Source organism: Mustela nigripes, chromosome 13 (genome assembly GCF_022355385.1).
Source record: "Mustela nigripes isolate SB6536 chromosome 13, MUSNIG.SB6536, whole genome shotgun sequence".
Classification (NCBI taxonomy): Eukaryota; Metazoa; Chordata; class Mammalia; order Carnivora; family Mustelidae; genus Mustela; species Mustela nigripes.
In genome coordinates, this window is record NC_081569.1 from 116174694 (window position 1) to 116192463 (window position 17770).

General features: G+C 52.8%; 2 protein-coding genes across 6 annotated transcripts in view; one reads left to right on the forward strand and one right to left on the reverse strand.

The window, feature by feature from the left end:
- Positions 1–6051, forward strand: part of GPR68 (G protein-coupled receptor 68) — a 29586-nt gene extending 23535 nt beyond the window's left edge. For all 4 annotated transcript variants that reach the window (XM_059373516.1, XM_059373517.1, XM_059373518.1 and 1 more), the window contains one exon: positions 2686–6051. In XM_059373516.1, the coding sequence (XP_059229499.1) occupies positions 2815–3897 (1083 nt within the window). In that variant the 5' untranslated portion in view covers positions 2686–2814 and the 3' untranslated portion in view covers positions 3898–6051. The remainder of the gene's footprint in view (positions 1–2685) is intronic.
- Positions 6052–7178: 1127 nt separating this feature from the next.
- The window catches only part of DGLUCY (D-glutamate cyclase), a 75509-nt gene continuing 64917 nt past the window's right edge, over positions 7179–17770 (reverse strand). For both annotated transcript variants that reach the window (XM_059373521.1, XM_059373520.1), the window contains 2 exons: positions 15648–15799; positions 7179–10875 (listed from right to left, as the gene is read on the reverse strand). In XM_059373521.1, the coding sequence (XP_059229504.1) occupies positions 10726–10875; positions 15648–15799 (302 nt within the window). In that variant the 3' untranslated portion in view covers positions 7179–10725. The remainder of the gene's footprint in view (positions 10876–15647; positions 15800–17770) is intronic.

The following is a 17770-nucleotide window of genomic DNA, read 5'->3' on the forward strand; positions in this document are numbered from 1 at the left end:
TAAATGGTCTGATATATAGATATATATATATATATATAGATTCATCACCATCAATAAAACCAAGAAGCACTCCCCTCCACCACCATCACTGAGACTCTAGGCTTGTGTCCTGGAGAGGACGGAGAGCTGAGCCGGAGTGGGAATCCTCGTCTTCTAGAGACTGAGGGGTTGGGAGTGAGTCTCGGGTGGGGGCCGGGAGGTGGGACCTGCTGCGGGGAGAGCCCCTCAGTCCGGCATCTGGCAACCTTGGTGTCCTCACCTGTGAAACGAGGAGGTGGTCTTCACTTATTCCTTCCAGAAGTGTTCGTGAGTACGTGTGAGGTGCCAGGCTGCGTTCGAGGCGCCCCCTGGCCTCTGGCCTCTTGGGATTCGCAGTCCCGCGGAGGGGAGAGACCAGGAGCAGACAAGCAAACCGGCGAGGGCAATCTTGCGTGCCCCTGGGGGCTCTGAGGAGCGGTCAAACAGCAGGCGTGAGGGTGGCAGGGTGGGGGCTGCTTATGTGAGGCGGTCAGCGGAGGTCTTGCATAAAGGGAGCCAGGCCTGAGGTAGAGGTGGAGGTGGGGGGGAGGCAGGAGACAGCACCCCCGAGAGGCCACCGCTTATGCAGCCGAGGCCTGAGCCACGGACAGCAGGCCTTTGTGGCTAGTGCACGGCGTGTGGTGGTGGTGGTGGGCGACACGAAGCCTTGTAGGTCCTATGAGGAGTTTGGGTTTTAGTGCAGGTGTGATAAGAAGCCATCTCAGTGGCTTTTAAGCAAGGAAGAAGAGGCCTGGTTGTTTTAGAAAAAGAGGGCTGTGGCTTCCATGTGGGTCAGGTGCGGGGACATGGACGGGAAAGCTGCGGTGAGGGAGGGGCGGTGCTGGAGGGAGCCACAGGGAGCCAGGCGAGGAGGGTAGCTGTGGTAGGACCATCTCTTGCCTGTTGAGGAGAGACCTTTATGAAAGCTGCAGGGAACTTTTCCCAGGGACAATGCCCATACTTACATGTTGATAAGATTGAGCATGTTGATCTTACATGTTGATAAGATTGAGCAGGGGTTGTAGGGGAATCCCTCGAGTTTTCCCTCCGTGCACCCCAGGACTGGAACTGCTGGGCTGGGTGTCTCTGAGTCCCTTCCCAGCATGCTGCACCCCCTTGCAGGCTGAGCCCTGGTTCCAGGGGCCCCAGGGCCAGGCAGGGGCCACAACAGAGCTGCAGGGGGAAGGCGGTGGGCAGAGGGGCCGCGGTCAGCAGGTGGTGAGGTGGCCGCCCAGCAGACTCTGAGGGGTCTCCCTTCTGGGTCCTCGAGCTCAGCTTGACTGTGGTGGCAGGACAATGCAAAGGGCAGAGGGGATCTCCTGATACTTCAAAGCAGCTTCGTTCAAACCTCACTCTCTCAGAATTTGCAATCCTGTGGGCCGTACATGCTCAAGGCAGGGCTGGAATTGGTTCTTGGGTGGAGCGAAGAAAACCCCGGAGCTATTACAATGATTTGTCACCCTTCAAAGGGCCCCAGTGCACAAACAGATGTACAATATATTGGGGATATTAAAATTTCATGGAAAGGGGGCAGTCGGGGGAAAAAACTGTCTAATGAGGCTTTCTGGGAGGATGATTCTTAAACCAACAAAAAATTGAGAAGTCCTGATTTAGAGGCAGTGAGATTTTTCTGCCAGAAGAGCTCAATCAACAGAGTAGCTCAGGCCTTTCGTTTCGATATATTAATTTATAAAGTGGACTTACAACAGAAGTCTTTGTTCTCTCTTCTTCAAATGTATCTGTACACATAGCAATAGCGTTTTCTTCGTTAAATTCTCAACAATATGGGCTTTTCACCAATGTAAGACTTCCCATCTCTTACTCTGCCCCTTTGCCTCTGGCAAAACAATGCTGTGGATTTTGGCATCCATCATCCATCCATCCATCATCCATCATTTTACGTGGCCCTGATACTGACCTGAGGACAGGTGTTTCTACAGCCGGGTTACAGATGAGGACACAGATGCTCAGAGAGGGGAAATCACTCGCCCAGCCTGTAAGCAGCTGACCCCAGCCTGGTGCTCATTTCTGTTGCTTCCTTGTGCTGTTCCCTGCACTGTGTCCTCAATTCCACAGAGAGGAGGTGAAGTAGCACCTCCCCATGAGCACCCGGGGGTCCAGACCATGCCCTGTGGGAAGTGTGGTCTTCATTTCTTGCCAGAGCCCACTAGGATGTGGCAAGGTGGGGCCACTTCCGGGCTCTCTGGAGAGGCTCCCAGAAGTGGCTGTGGCCTCAGGGCTGACTGACCTGGTACCTTCCTGGGAGCAAGTAGGAAAATGTGACTGATGCCTAGTGCTGTCATGGGGGAGAGCAGCTGGAGCCCTCACTGTTGTGTGTGGGTTGGAATCGATCTTCACCTTGGGCATCCCTTGGAGAGTGGGGCTCAGGGTGAATGTGTGCTCATAAGAGCTCCTCCCCTTGCTCGCTGCCCTGAGTGACCAGGAAAATAAATAAGGAACAGGAAGCCAGGGAAGGGGAGACAGGGAGGCATAAACCACCATTTAGTGTCTTGGCATGTGACCAAGAGAGTCAACTAGATAGTCAAGGTTGAGGTTGGTCCATCTTCTCCATTAAGGAAGGCCCTTAGAACAGTACCTGACACACAGTAGGCTCTACCTTAATATCAGCTGCTGTTATCCGAAGGCTTTCCCACCTTTACCTTTCAGGGGTTTACCCACCATTGAGGAGGCCCAGCTTTCCATATAGCTCGAGCCGTATCGGACTAGCAAGATGGCCACGGAGAGACCTGCCTGTTCCCTGCGCCCGTGAGGGGTGAGGTGCTCTGGGGCCCAGCGATGGGGAACGCTACCGCGGAGAACACCTCGCTGTGCAGCATTGACCACACCATCCACCAGACCCTGGCCCCGGTGGTCTACGTGGCGGTGCTGGTGGTGGGCTTCCCGGCCAACTGCCTGTCCCTCTACTTCGGCTACCTGCAGATCAAGGCCCGCAACGAGCTGGGCGTGTACCTGTGCAACCTGACGGTGGCCGACCTCTTCTACATCTGCTCGCTGCCCTTCTGGCTGCAGTACGTGCTACAGCACGACAACTGGTCGCACGGGGACCTGTCCTGCAAGGTGTGCGGTATCCTGCTGTACGAGAACATCTACATCAGCGTGGGCTTCCTCTGCTGCATCTCCATCGACCGCTACCTGGCCGTGGCCCACCCCTTCCGCTTCCACCAGTTCCGCACGCTCAAGGCGGCCGTGGCCGTCAGCGTGCTCATCTGGGTCAAGGAGCTGCTGACCAGCGTCTACTTTTTCCTGCACAAGGAGGTGGTGGAGGACGGGGACAGGCACCGCGTCTGCTTTGAGCACTATCCCCTGGAGCCGCGGCAGCGGGGCATCAACCACTACCGCTTCCTGGTGGGCTTCCTCTTCCCGCTCTGCCTGCTGCTGGCCTCCTACCGGGGCATCCTGCGGGCCGTGCGCCGGAGCCACGGCACCCAGAAGAGCCGCAAGGACCAGATCCAGCGGCTGGTGCTCAGCACCGTGGTCATCTTCCTGGCCTGCTTCCTGCCCTACCACGCGCTGCTGCTCGTGCGCAGCCTCTGGGAGGCCAGCTGCCAGTTCGCCAGGGCCATCTTCAACGCCTACCACTTCTCCCTGCTGCTCACCAGCTTCAACTGCGTGGCCGACCCCGTGCTCTACTGCTTTGTCAGCGAGTCCACGCACAGGGACCTGGGCCGCCTCCGCGGGGCCTGCCTGGCTTTCCTCGCCTGCGCTGGGGGTGGTCGCGCCCGGGAGGCCTACCCGCTGGGCGCCGCAGATGCCTCCGGGAAAAGCGACGAGCCCGAGCTGCTGACCAGGCTCCACTCAACCTTCCAGACCCCGAACTCACCCGGAGCCGGGGGGTCCCCTGCAGGCGGCTTGGCCTAGTTCCGGCGGGGTGGGGGGAGAGTCTCACCGTCTGCAGGGGGGCTGGTGAGGGCTGAGCTTGCTGGCGACCGCTGGCCACTGCCCTTGGCCAAGGACAGGTGCCTCTTTCTGCTGGAGTGAGAGACTCTCTGGCCCGGGGAGCCCGCTCCAGCTTGCTGAACCCAGTGGGGATGAGCCCTGGGAGTTGATGGGTGCCATCTGCTGCTGGCTGGGCTCCTGGGGAGGACAAGAGGGCGAACTGTCACTTCCATGAGGTTCTTGAAGAGAAGCTGATGGGAAGGGATGGGTGCAGAGTGTGAGAGCATGGAGGATGGGGCTGGAGCGTGAGGGCGGGTTCCTGGGTGCACATGTGTGAGGGCCTTCCAGTGCCATCGCCACAGATGACACCTGTCCAGAGGCCCTGGTGCTTCCTGGAGTCACGACATGTGAAGCTGTGTTGTCATCCCTGACAATTGGGCCTCACCCCTTTGTGGGAAGAGGACCGGCTGGGAGGTCGGACGGGGAGAAGGGAGGCAGGGAGGTGTTTGGGCGCTGGAAGTGTGTGGTGGGGGACAGCGAGGGGAATGACAGCAGAGGAGAGGCCCCAGCTCCAGGCTCATCTCCCGTTCAGAGGGAGAGCTGAGTGGACTTCCCAAGCCCCGGGACTGATAGGAGACAAAGCCCAGGGCTCCCCAGAGCTCCCTGGGGCCATGTCTGTGGTCCTTTCAAACAGCCGGTACCAAAAGCTCTGTGTCAGGACAGAGTTCCCAGCACGCAGAGTCCTGCTCATTAGTTTTCTGTTTCCATCTGCCCAGAAGCACCAGACGCAGAAGCTGGGGATGTGTGTGTGTGTGTGTGTGTGTGTGTCTGTGTGTGTGTGTGTCTGTGTGCACACACATGCATGTGTTCATGGTTCAAATGCCGATCTCCATGACAGCTGTGTGCCAAGACACTGAGGCTGGGGTTATGTGACTGCTGGTGGTGTTGCCTCCCCCTGCCCCCCAGTTCCCACTTTGTCCCCCACCACACACCCTGTGGAGTGTGCAGCAGTCTCGTGATATCCTCTCACCGTCCTCAACTAAAACAAAGTAAAATAGAGACACATTCTCTAGCATCTCTCAGCCCAAAGGCCTATGGTTAAGCTCCATGATGGTTTAAATAGCCCCTGGGACAAGGAGAGGAGGGGGCCCCGGGCTCCTCCTGCCACCCTCGTTCCCCAGCACGGCTCCTCTGCCAGGTGGCCCACCTCACTCCCTGGAAGGTGACAGCAGGTCCCAGGGGCCGCGTATAGCCCAGGGTACTGATTGCTCTCTCTCGTTCTGTCCCCAAAGGCTCGGTACAAGTCTCATCTCTCCTACACCTTTGTGCCCAGCCACGTTGAGCCTCCACCCTGGTGCACATGGCAAGGACCAGAAGAACTTCTCCCTGCTCCAAGGATCTGGCCACCTTTGCACAAATGCTAGCCCTTCAGGTTTCCTGCCTGTGGGCTGGGGCCAGCTCTGACTTCCCTCAGAGTTCTGGGATTCAAGCTAAGCTCCCCACATCCATGGGGTTGGGTGGACTGGGTGGACTCAAGCCTAGAACGGGACCATGGATGGGGAGATTCAAGCTGGCATCCACAGAACATTTCTGGAATCTGCTGAAAGGAAGGCCAAGGAGAATATCTCCAATCTCTCTTCCCCTTTCCTCCCATCCTTCTCTAAAAAGTACATTTTTCCTGATCCTCTTACCCTCCAATCAGGGCTACCCAGAGGCAGAGGCCCCGTGCTGGACGTGACATTGGCTTTGACTAGGTAGCCCTACTGTAGCTCCTTAGGGAGGGCCTCCCATAACCTGGGGAGCTTCTCTTCCCTTCCTGAAGGAAGAAATGACCAGATGTGAAGGTGGCAGAAGTGACCATCCTGCCAAGAAAAGTCTACCTAGTCTCACCCCAGAATCTTACTGGGTCAGTGGCACTGGTTGAGGCCTCCATGCCCCCTCATCCCAAATTTCCTCCTATTTTGACCTTAAACATGGGCATTCCCACTGGATGGACTGGGGTGAGCTGACGGTGGTTCCTTTTACTATCAAGAGTTGTATTTTTGTATTGTCCTCTCTTTTATGCCAAGTATGTGCGTGTTGGACTGTGCACTGGATTTATGTAGCAAACTTGAGTCTGCAAATAAAGCAAAGTAACCAGCCACAGCTGGAGTGTGCTGCAGTCCTTAGGGGGGAAAAGGGTGTTTTGATACCAGGGGGAACCTAGACGGCTCTTGAAATATCCAGCAGAGTCAGGAAGTTCCAGGGATCGGATTTCTTAGAGAAAACTCAGAGAAATTAGGGTATTTGCCCTTGGTTATCCAGCAGTGACCCACAAAGATGGAACCTTCAAGTGAAGTTAGGTCTACTCTCCCTCTTCTTGAGAGTCACAAAGTGTCTTCAACTCTTTAGCACATTGTTGTAAATCCACTCTGGGACTTAATTTGGCCCCCTCCCCTTTGAGGACAGAGTCTGATCCTGTGATTTGGAGACTATCACTCTGTCCTTGGACACATGACCCCTTCTGCCCTCTAGGTGGCTTTTCCCCACAGTGAGGACAGGCTTGATCAGACAGACCACCCTCTTCATTAATGAAAGACAGCCAAAGTAGAAAGACCTGTTGAGTCATCTCTAGGGGGTGTCCTCACCACTTAAGCTTTGTTTGGCGAGGCTCACATTTGTTGACCAGCCCTTTTAGGTTTTAGCTTTTTCTCAACAGTGACAGGCTACATGTTTATTGCTCAAGATCAGCTGCATCATATTAAAACATAAATTTGGTTTTGGTTACTTAATCCTTTCCTGGGTCAGATTCCTGGAGTCCTGGAGGATTCTGCAAGAATTGATTCCTCTTCCAAACAGATTAAGTGAGGACATCATTGGGGATTAAGACTCCTTTCTCTCCTGAGAGAATGGATGGAGGAAAAGGCTCATCTGGTTTGGACAGAAGGTGACAGAGTGATTATAGATTCCTTTCTCATTCACCAGTGTTGCTTAGCAAGATGAAGGCTCATCTTCCTGTTTATATACACTGGTCTGTGGGTTGGCCAGACAAGAGTGGGAGAAATCTTCAGCACGGAATACATCCCCATCTGCTGCTTTCCTCTGACGGGTATAACCAAGAGAGCCAGAAGGTGGTCTGCTTGGTTCAGTGCTTTTCTCAAAAACTTGCTTCTTGAAGCTGGTGATCCTATAGCCTCCATGCCTGGAACTCACCTAGCAAAACAATGGCCTTTGATGGCAATCACCCTCAGGTCACAATGGTACCCAATGATAAGGAGAAATGGTAGGATTTCAATTCCGTTTGCTTTAATTCAACAACTATCGGGACACTGCTAGATTAGACATTAGATAGCAGTGCTGGAATGTACCATAGAGGTCATGATATCCAATTTCCTCTCCACTGAATTTTCCCAGACATATCCCCTCCCCCCAAATGATGGTCCAGTTTCTGAACAAATACCACTAATGATACCAATTTGCTACTAACCAAGATAAGTCATTCCAAGGTTGGGGAGAAAATCTTAACTCCGAAGGAGCCAAGGTAGATCACTTTCCCCACTGGCCTTAGAGCACATGAACTGTGCCTCTGGGGCACATGGTCCTTCAGGTACTAGCATCTAAAGACAGTTTTCTTACCCCACTTCTCAGTATTAAACTCTCTACATTTGAATTAGACAAAGCTGCATTATACTATAGTAACAAATATAGCCCCCCAAATCACAGTGCCTTAAAACAAGAAAAGTTGGTCTCCTGTTCACGCAAAGTCCAATGAGAGGCTGCCAATTCTGGCAAGTCTTTATCCAAGTGATGAGTGTGATTCAGGATCCTTTTGTCAAGAGGTTGCAACATCTTGGTGTCTTCTTCCATCCACACAGGGTAGGGAAGCAACAAAATCTCTCTGGGCATTTGTGGCCAAGTCTGGAAGTGGTTGATATCTACTACTCACAGTCCATTGGCCAGAATCCAGTCACATGGCCCAACCCAAGTACAAGGAAGGCTGGGAAAGGTAGTTTTCCTATGTATGCAGGAAGGGGAAGCAGAAGCGGTGAGCATCCAGCCCAGTCTCAGACAGACAGCTCTTTAAGCCACCTCCCTCCACTCAACAGGTTTTAAGCTCTCACCTTCATATACCTCACCTGAACAAAACTCACACCTTCAAATGTGATGCTTGGATCTGAAGTGAAATTAAGCCTGTCTGATGTGCACTGAGGAGAAAGGGACCATTTACCTCCCTGTGCTTCTGTTGACACATTAATTTTTCTGGCAAACAGATCATCATGACTGACATATGTTGAGTTTATGGGAACTGCTGTTAAGCCACATCTTCTCCATCCTGCCTGGAGCAAGGATCTTCTGAGACAGACTTCATTGAGGGGCGGAGGAACCTACATGGAACGGGTAGGAAGTAGCACAATGTAGAGGGCTGGACTGAGGGGGCGCTGGCCATCAGCAGGGTCTGGGCAAAGAGGGGCAGGAAATGAATTCAGAGGAACGTCTTGCCCAGATGAGCAATGGGACAACATTGGACCAGAGGACAGCAGGGGGCTAAGGAACCCTGACCCCATTAGCTGGCTTGCTTGCCTTTGAGTCTCACCTCCTGCCGGGTCTACAGGGTATGTGCTCCTTCATATGCCCAACATCTCCAGCCTGCCCTTGAACACACAAAGAGCACCCTAGACCCTGCTTGCCAGGAGACCCCTAAATTCCTGGAAATGACCAGAGATGTTCACCTGCCCCACAAATCCAATCTACTGGATGTTCTAACCCATCTCTTCCCCTGAGCTGCCCCACCACTTCCTGTGGGTCACTCTTGTCCTGCTGTAACTTGCTTCCCCAAGGTCAGAGCCATGCTCATCATGCTACCCCAGACATAGACACAGGCTCTTTATCAAAACATGGCCAAGATGAGACATATTTGAGCAAAACTTTACTAAAGGCCTGACCAGGAATCTCTACTGTGGGACAGAAACATATGAAAACAGAATCCTGGAGCTCAGAACTCTGGTGGTCCCTGGGCTGGGCCCAGCTAAGGGGTATACTCCTGGCTCTCTCTTGCACCTGAGCCCCATTGTCCCTGCAGGGGGGCCTCTCGGTGCCTCACTCCAGAGCAAGGACCCCCCCACTCTCAGCCTTCTCTGGGCTCCACCTGGGTCTCAGCCTCTTTCCCAAACAAGTTCATCATCTCCCCATAAACTTCTGGCCACAGTGCAGTTAATCTATTACACGGTCCTGCCTTAAACCGCTCCACGTCAGAACAGAACTCTCTTATTACTATTGTAAAACCAAAGGCCCATTAGTGTCTTTCTCCAAAATATGAATCAGAAGAGTGATGGCAGCTTTACCGAAGTGGGGGTTTTCTCTCTCCTAGCCATCGAGACTTCAAAAATGCCAGGGTATGCTCTCAGAGGCCTGCCTGACATGGAGCTCTGCCATCACAAATCAGGACCAAAACTGTCCCTGGAGGACCCCCGGCCCATGAAGCCTGGGTCTGGGAGGGACTCGGCGAGCTGTAAGAAACTGTAGGTGGAGGAAGCATGAGCTCATTAAATGAGCACATCTGCCCTGAGCTCACACCAGCAGAAGCACAGACCTGTAGGTGGGGACACTTGGCCAAAAGGACAAGGGGAGGTCTAGATGGTCCCCAACCCACCTGCTTCCAGCCATGGGCTCTTGGCCATGCCCTGGTGTAGGGCACGCTGGAAGTGAATCCCAGATTGCTTACTGTAAACCCAGGCTTTAACTTCTACAGCTGGGTAGACAATTTGGGGTAGCATGTGTTCCGCGCTTTACAGCTAAGGTCCCTTAAAAAACTGCAGTAGACACGTTTAAGGAAATAAAATGAAGCGGCCCCAGTAAGCATCTGGGGCTATGGCCAGGAAGCCAGACTCCGCCATCTGGATGAGTCAGCCATCACTCAGCCGTGAGCCAGCACGAGGTACTGTCCCCGATCAATACGGGACTGCAGTGGGATGTGGTCAGTGACTCTACTTCTAATTTTCTTGGGAAATATGCAGTGCAAGATGGTGAATGAGATGTAGGCGAGCTGACTACAGTTGTCCGGAAGGATCCCATGAGGCACCTGAGCCCAACATCATCCCAACGCAGCCCCCAGCTCAGGAGGGTGCCTGCCCTCCTCTGTGGGAAGGCCAAAGCCTCTGGCTCCTGGCTGGGGCTGAGCATATGGGGAAGGAGTAGGAGAAGAGTCAGGCTCTGCGGGGAGGGTGGGTGGGGGATGCCAGGACCTGTGGGGGTAAAGAGAGGCGGGGGGCATACAGGAGGTGATGTCGAGAATCGAGAAACGTCAGGTTTGAAGGACCACATAAACAAAACATTGTTTGAATAAGAAAGCATTTCAAAGGTATAAATATTTTGGTACTGGTGATAAAGTCCCAGAGCTTTGTAAATAGGCACTACGTATTTGTAAATTATTTGTAAATTTCTTAATTTGCCTGTGGTATTATTCACGGTCCTGGTCATGCCTACTCTTGTGTCTGCCTGGCAAGGAATATTTTTGCTGGTGTCCCTATACGTGACTGATCAGAAGACTCTCAGAGCAGACCACGTGGGTGCCCAGGGGGAGGAGGGTTGAAATCAATGCCTCCACGCACTCAGGAAGAAAAGAAAAAAACCGGAAACCCCAAAGAACGGTTCTCCTTGGGTCTGTATCATCCGCACCACCCTGTCCCAGGCAGTGGTCATGTAGGATCCTGGGCAGGGCTCACCCAGAGCCAGGGTTCATGTGCAAGGCTGTCGTGGAAAGAAGCTGGGAACCTTGGGTAACACATTTTCATGTCCAGGCATGACCATCCGGTACGTGGGCCACAGGCACAGTCACATACACACTGTGGTGACATCCACCAGCTTCTGGATCATCTGGGCGTGGGTGCCGTGGAAGGGCAGCCCGTCCACCTCCATGCCCACGACCCCCGATACTCCACTCCGGACCTTGTGCCGCACCAGGATGCCCAACATCTTCTCTTCCTGGAAAAAAATGAGGGCAGAGACAGAAGTGGTGGAGCGAGGGGGATACATTTACAAGGGAAGGGAGAGCTTTTGACTTGGTGTGGTCTTTTTTTGAAAACTAAAATTTCACTTAACCATACGGATGCCACTGAGAGACTCATCGTGAAGATTAGGTGTCCTACCTCACACCCCAACTGCCCCAAGCCCCTCCTCAGAAGCAGCCACTTGGAGGAATCTGGGGTGTTCTTCTGGGAGTTACAGTCATGTAACTAAATGTGGTTATTATGGAAAATTGCATTTAGCGTTTGTTAAAAACACGGAAGATTCACTTCTGTGGGTACAGTGTGGGCTACTTCCTGCAAACCAGCCCCTGCTTGGCTCTGATCATCTGCTGGTGTGGGCCACGTCCCATCTCCCTCAGCATTCTCCAGTGCGGATGGGGGAGCAGCTGGAGAGAGCGGGGCCCTGCAGGAAATGCAGCCTGATCCTGGGCCCGGCAGGCAGGGTTTGGGATCAGACAGGTCTGACTTGGGTCTTCCCTGGCCTCTCCGTGCCTCAGTGTCCTCATCTGTATAATGGGGATGTTAATGATAATAATAGTAATAATGTCTCCTGAGTGGGTTGTTGTAAGGATTAAATGAGCTAATGCAAGTAAAGCACCTAGTGTGGTTCTTGGCACACAGTAGGTGCTCATGAAATCAGGTAAATTATTATTGGCATGGTTGGGTCCCCTGGCCTTTAACCCAGAGCTTTTTTTCCTTTGCCGTACTTGCTGAATATTTTTTTTTTTAAAGTGATTCAATTCTCCTCCTCACTTCCTCCGAAAGTAAGGTCCCAAACAACTACTTGCCTACTTGCCCTCCATGCGTCTCCCTCTGGTTAGAAGGTTCTGGTCACCCTGAGAAAGGTGGGTCTAAAGTGAAGACACAAGGAGGATGGTACCCGAGGGGCAGAAGTCCAGCCCATCCTCTCCCTCCTCCTCCCCCAGCAGAGGAGGGGGACGGGTGGAGGGGACCAAGACTCTCCAGCAGAGAGTCTCTGAGAAGGGCTCTTCTCAGGCACTTGCTCAGTGATCCCACCCCCATCAAAGTCAAAGCTATCTTGCCTGCTACCTGCCACGCCTTGAACCGGGGGATACAGAGGTGAATGGGACACGGTCCCTGCTCTGGGGGGTGCACAGTCCAGATGACTGATCAGGCAGGAATGGTCCGTGGAGATCACGGCACAGGGCAGGGGCATCCAACCCCCATTATCAGACTGGTTCAGGAAAGGCTTTCAGGGGGGGGGGGGCATCTAGGACCACAGGTGATAAAAGAGCAGGAATGAGCCAAGCCAGGGGTGCTTGAGGAGCACTCACTGCAAACTTGTCCAAACAATGGAGAATGAGCTGGCAAAGGTCGCCTGGGAATGGCTCTCCTCTCCGCTGGCCTGAGAGCCTGCATTTCCATTCTGCCCTGGGAGGGACACCCAAGGGCATTTCCTGGCATCTCTTTGTCCTCCAGCCCCTTCCCAGAGGCTGCCTGGCCCAGAATGCCATTTCCTGCCCTTTGTTTGGGTTTTATTCTTCCATTTCTCTCCCCATTGGGTCATATCCTCTCTTTATGGGGGAGTGCTTCTAGGATCTGGGAGTGGGGGGGTGCATTTCCTCCCACACACTGCCTGTTGGCACCATTCCCATCCTTCTGGGCCCCAGGGAGGGTCCTTGGGGGCGTCAGGGTGCATGTGAGCCATCATCAGCTTAGGAACGGGCTGGCACTCAGCCTCTAGGAAGAGCCACAGGAACAGCTGGACCAGCAGGGACAGCCAGCAAATTTCCAGGCATCACTGAACCACCTCAGAAAGTTAGAACTGTTCTGTGCCATGACATTGGCAATGGCTGCGTGGATGTATACATACGGAAAAATCCACCTGCTGTCTACTTATGGTTGAAGCACTTCTCTATTCCATGTAACTCAGTGTTTCAAAGCTAGCAAGAGAAATGGAGTGGGTTGGGAGTGCTGGAAGAGAACAGGAGCCCAGGATGAAGCCACATTCCTATCTTCTCCATTATCTGCGTTATCCATCCGTCCATCCGTCCATCCATCCGTAGTCCCTCCTGTAAGTTGTCATCAGTCATCTTGTAGCTCCTGATAAGGTCTGAGACATGCCCTCAGATAAACCTCCCGGGCACAGCGAAAGGCCAGAGCGGGCAGGGTGTGCCCTAGATGGTGGTGGCCACCTTCCCTGGGCTCCTCCGCATGGTGCCCACACCCGACACGGTCACGATCAGATCAGACCCCTGATACAGAAGGCCCCGCCGACAAGCGACTCACACTGCCAAGATGAAGGACATCCCTCATGCCCTAGCCAATCCAGCTGCACCGCCTGCTCAGGCCCCAGCTCTGTCCAGCACTCCTTGATGACTCAGGGATGCGCAGGGAGCGACCTACAGAGCTCCGCTGTGATGATTCCAGTTCTTTCTCCTGTACACGGCATTGCTTCATGCCCCTGGCACCTTTGTTTTGTGGGTCTTGCTGCCTGGAAGGCCCTTCCCACCCTCTCCTACCTGGTTACTTAGAGCCTACTCACTCTCTAAGACCCAGCTCAGTGCCACCTCCTCCAGGCAGCCTTTCTTGAGCTCTCTGAATGAGCTAAGGGCCTGTGCTCTGTCCCCACAGCCCTGCACACTTCTCTCCTTCTACCCTCCATCCACCCGCAGTGGATCCCGAGTTCCCTACCCTGGGGCTGGGTCTAACCCTCCATTTTCTCCCAGAGCAAAGCTGGCCTGGCCCAGAGGAGGGGCTCAACACACATGTGTTTGTACTTTTGTTTTGAAAATCTTCCCTTTTATTTTCCTCCTAAGGGTGATACATTATTAATGTATTTATGAAGAACGGTGTAGAAACCCAAAGGGAGTATTTTCCATCCCTGGAGGGCAAGTGTTTGGGTTGTATGAATTTTCCTGGCTGGGTTCATTCTTTTGTGTCTGTGTGAATCAGGAATCACGGGTGAGGCAGGCCCCTGAGGCTTTTTTTCCAGTTCAGATCCAGGAAATGCAAAGAAAGTACCCAAGGCCCTCTGGGTACCACTGGGGCAGGCCATTTCCCTTGAAAATATCCTTCAGCAGCTCTATCCCCCCCCACCCCCACCATGTGGCACCGTGGCATTACCAGGAACCGGGAAACTTCTGAGCCTTGGAATGAGCCCAGAGAATGGAGTCAGAGAGTCCCAGACTCAGGTCCCAGCTCCCCATCTCGGCTGTGTGTGGGGGGCAAGCCACCTCCCCTGTGGGAATCCCAGCTCCCTCATCTGTAAAGTGGGCACAATATCAATCCAGAGAGGTTTTAGGGAGAAATGGGCAGGCAGGTGGCAGAAAGAGAGAAACAGAGGGAGACACCAGGTTCTGGAAGCTCATGTTTCTCAGCAGTGAGGGGCTCTGGGCCTCAGCCACGGGCCGCCTGGGCACTCATCACTATTGCTCTCCCCACCTGAGCTGTTATGTCCAGGCTCAACGCTCGGGAACCCTCCTGCCCTTAGACTGCATTCCCGTCTCCCCAGACCAACCGTCGAATCCAGGGTGTCCCAGTGTGGTCACCCAGAATGTGTCAGATAGGCTGCTTGTCTGGCCTACTTCAGGCCAACTGAGTCAGGAAGCCTGGGGTGGGTTTTGCACTCTGGGGTTTAAGATGACCCTGAGCTCATTCAGATGCCTTTGAGGTTAGGGAACTGCTTGTCCTAACAGGGCACTGCATCTGTCCGTCCGTCCATCCATCCATCCATCCATACGTTCATTTGTTCATTTATTCATTCATTCTCTAGAATTTACCAAGCACCCTGTTTCCCTCTGCTGGTTGCTGGGAAAGCAGACACAAGAAACTCAGTTCCTGGTCTTGCCTTTAGCAGTCTAGACCTCTGGGGGACCAGACTGGGAAAGCGACCTAGCACAAGAACCCTTCCCTCAACCCTGACTGGGCCCCTGTCAGGGCCTTCCTCCTCACAGGGCTGGGAAGCTCTGCAGAAGGCAAGCTCTTCCTTTCTGTGAACCATAGTCCGCTCTTGCGACCTCTGCCCCTTGGCCAGCTTTTGTCTCTCTCAAGTGGCCGAGGGCACAGTCTGTCTCCCTCCCCAGGACACCATTCAGGTGTGAGGCCTCAGGCCCCCCCAGTCTTGCCCCTTCCAGGCCACACACCCCAGCTCCCTCCACTGATTCAGGCTCTGCAGCCTTGTCAGCCTGCTGCCTGCTGTCAGGTGAAGGGGAAGCTCAGGCAGAAGCTACAGCTCTCAGGGGAAGTCACCTCAGGCCTGGAATTTTGACATAAACTCAGGGCTTTGGTGCCAATTTCCCAAGATCCAAATTACTCTGGAAAATTCCCGCAGAAGGTGCTCCAGGCTCTGGGAGGAGCAGGGCATGAAGAGGTGGGTCTGAGCCTGGAATTAGAGTCAGCAGATGCGGCCACAGGAACTGAGGCCCAAGGAGGGAATGGAGGAGTCATGGAGTTCTTCTGTTTTTTAAAAATAATCAGCCTAAAATAATCCACATGTCAAAGAGCCACATTGTGGGGTGGCAAATTCTGCTTCCCTATAGAGGAAATTCTGCTTCTAGCTGTGGTGGTGCTGTGGTGCTTCCAGCAGTGGTGCTGGCCATCAGTTTATAAGCCAGAACCCTCGACTTGTAACCTGGAACCCTCTGTTCATAGCCTGGAACTCTTGGTTTATAGCCTGGGACCCTCAGCTTATAGCCTGGAACCCTCAGCTTATAGCCGGGAACAGGCCTGCTCATCACGCCAGGATGTGGCCATCTGGTATGTTACCTTGGCAACAGATGGAAGGGCTTGAGTCCAATTCTGCTCCCCAGGTGATCTGGAGGGCCCAACTGCCTTCCTGACGTAATGTCGGTGGACCTCACATGAGTATAGGATGTACAGCGCACAGGCCAAGGCATAGCCTCCCCAGTTAGAAACACCTAGAACAAAAAAAGATTCTATCATAGAAGTGGAAAGGTAATGGGGTCCGTCACCCTGCCACTCAGCAGCTAGAACTCACCTCAGAGAATGGCCCCAAGGTCAGGGCCACGCGTGGCACCAGAGAACTTGTGAGAAACGGATCTCTGGGTCCCAGTGCAGACCTACGTCAGAGGAACTCCGCAGGAAAGACAGGGAGCACACAGAGTAGTAATCAGTTCTCCAGGGAATGCTGATTCAAGTTAAAGATCGAGAGGCATTGCTCCAAACCACCTGGGTTACCTACAATTACCCACCGACCAGCCGAGAAGCTTCAGGCTCTCCCCCTAGGAAGCTGCTGCAGATCTTCTGACATTAAGAAACTCTCCTGCATGGCGGACCTGTGTCCATGATGCTGTGCAGAAGCCGGTCCTCTGAGCGGCTGGCTGACTGTACTCGAAGAGGGTTCCTAGGTTAGCTTCTACCTGCCTTCCTTTTCTGTGAGCCAACCCCAAGGCAGCTCACAGCCCCCAGCGCGAGGACGACCTCCCCGGCTCTTCTCTGACACCTGCCAGAGTTCTCCCTTCAACTGAAGAAGGATTGATGAAGGACCTGCTAGACTCTGGGCGTCAGAGCTAAGAAAGAAAGAGGAGCTCCGGACCCTGTCATTTCATACAGGGCTTGTAGGCTGGGCAGGATTTATCAGAGGAAGGGTGGAGAGTGGGGGCCCTGGAGGTAGGAAAAAGTCCCAATATGCAGTGAGTACAAAAGAGTGTGGAACATAAATAGAAGACATACATCAGAACGAGGCAGGGAAGGGGCTGCTGAGGGGAGGGGCAGCAGGAGAGGGAAACAATCTCAAGCAGGCTTCACGCTTAGTGTGGAGCCCGACATGGGGCCTGATCTCATGACCCTGAGATCATGACCTGAGCCGAAATCAAGAGTCAGATGTTTAACCCACTGAGCCACCCAAGCGGCCCTCAATTATTTCCAGCTAGTTAGATGATGTTGTCGATTTCAACGATGCCCTTACTCATTTTCTGTCTGCTGGATCTGTCCCTTTCTGACAGAAGGCTAATAAAGTCTCTGTAGATTTTAGAGTAGAATCATCCATTTCTCTTGGTGTCTTTATTAGCTTTTGCCTCACATATTTGACACTCTGTGTTAGGAGCATACGTATGAAGAATTTTATGTCTTGGGGCGCCTGGGTGGCTCAGCGGGTCTGGTGTCCAACTCTTGGTTTCCACTCGGGTGGTGATCTCAGGGTCATGGGATTGAACCCTGAGGAGTCTGCTTGGGATTCTCTCCTTCCCCTTCTGCCCCTCCCCTGGCTCACACTCACACACACACTCTCTCTAATAATAAATGAATAAATAAAAACTTAAAAAAATTGTTGTGTCTTTGGGGCACCTGAATGGCTCCATCAGAAAAGCTTGTGACTCTTGACCTTGGGGTTGTGAGCTCAAATCCCAACACTGGGTGTAAAGATTACTTAAATAAAACTTGAAAAAAAGAATTGTTATGTCCAAAACCAAAACAAACAAAAAAAAATTGTTATATTTTCTTGGAGTATGACCCCTTTACATCATGGACTGCTCCACTTTGATCCTGATAACTTTCCCTGCTTGAAGTCTGCTCTGTCTGAGATTAATATAGCGACTAATGCTTTGTTTTGATTATTGTTCACCCGGTAGATTTTCCTCCCTCCATCCACTTTTAATCTATGTGTGTTTTTATATTTAAAGTGGGTTTCTTACAACTATAGTTGAGTCTTATTTTCTGATCTGCTCTGACAATCTCTGCCTTTTAACTGGGGGTAGTTAGACCACTGACATGTAAGGTGATCAGTGATACGGCTGGATTAATATCTTCCACATTGGTTACTATTTTTTGTTTGTTGTTTTAGCTCTTTTTTTTTTAACCCCTGTTTTTGTCTTCCACCCCTTTTCTGCCTGTTGTGGTTTTAAGTGAAGATGTTATAGGATTCTATTTTC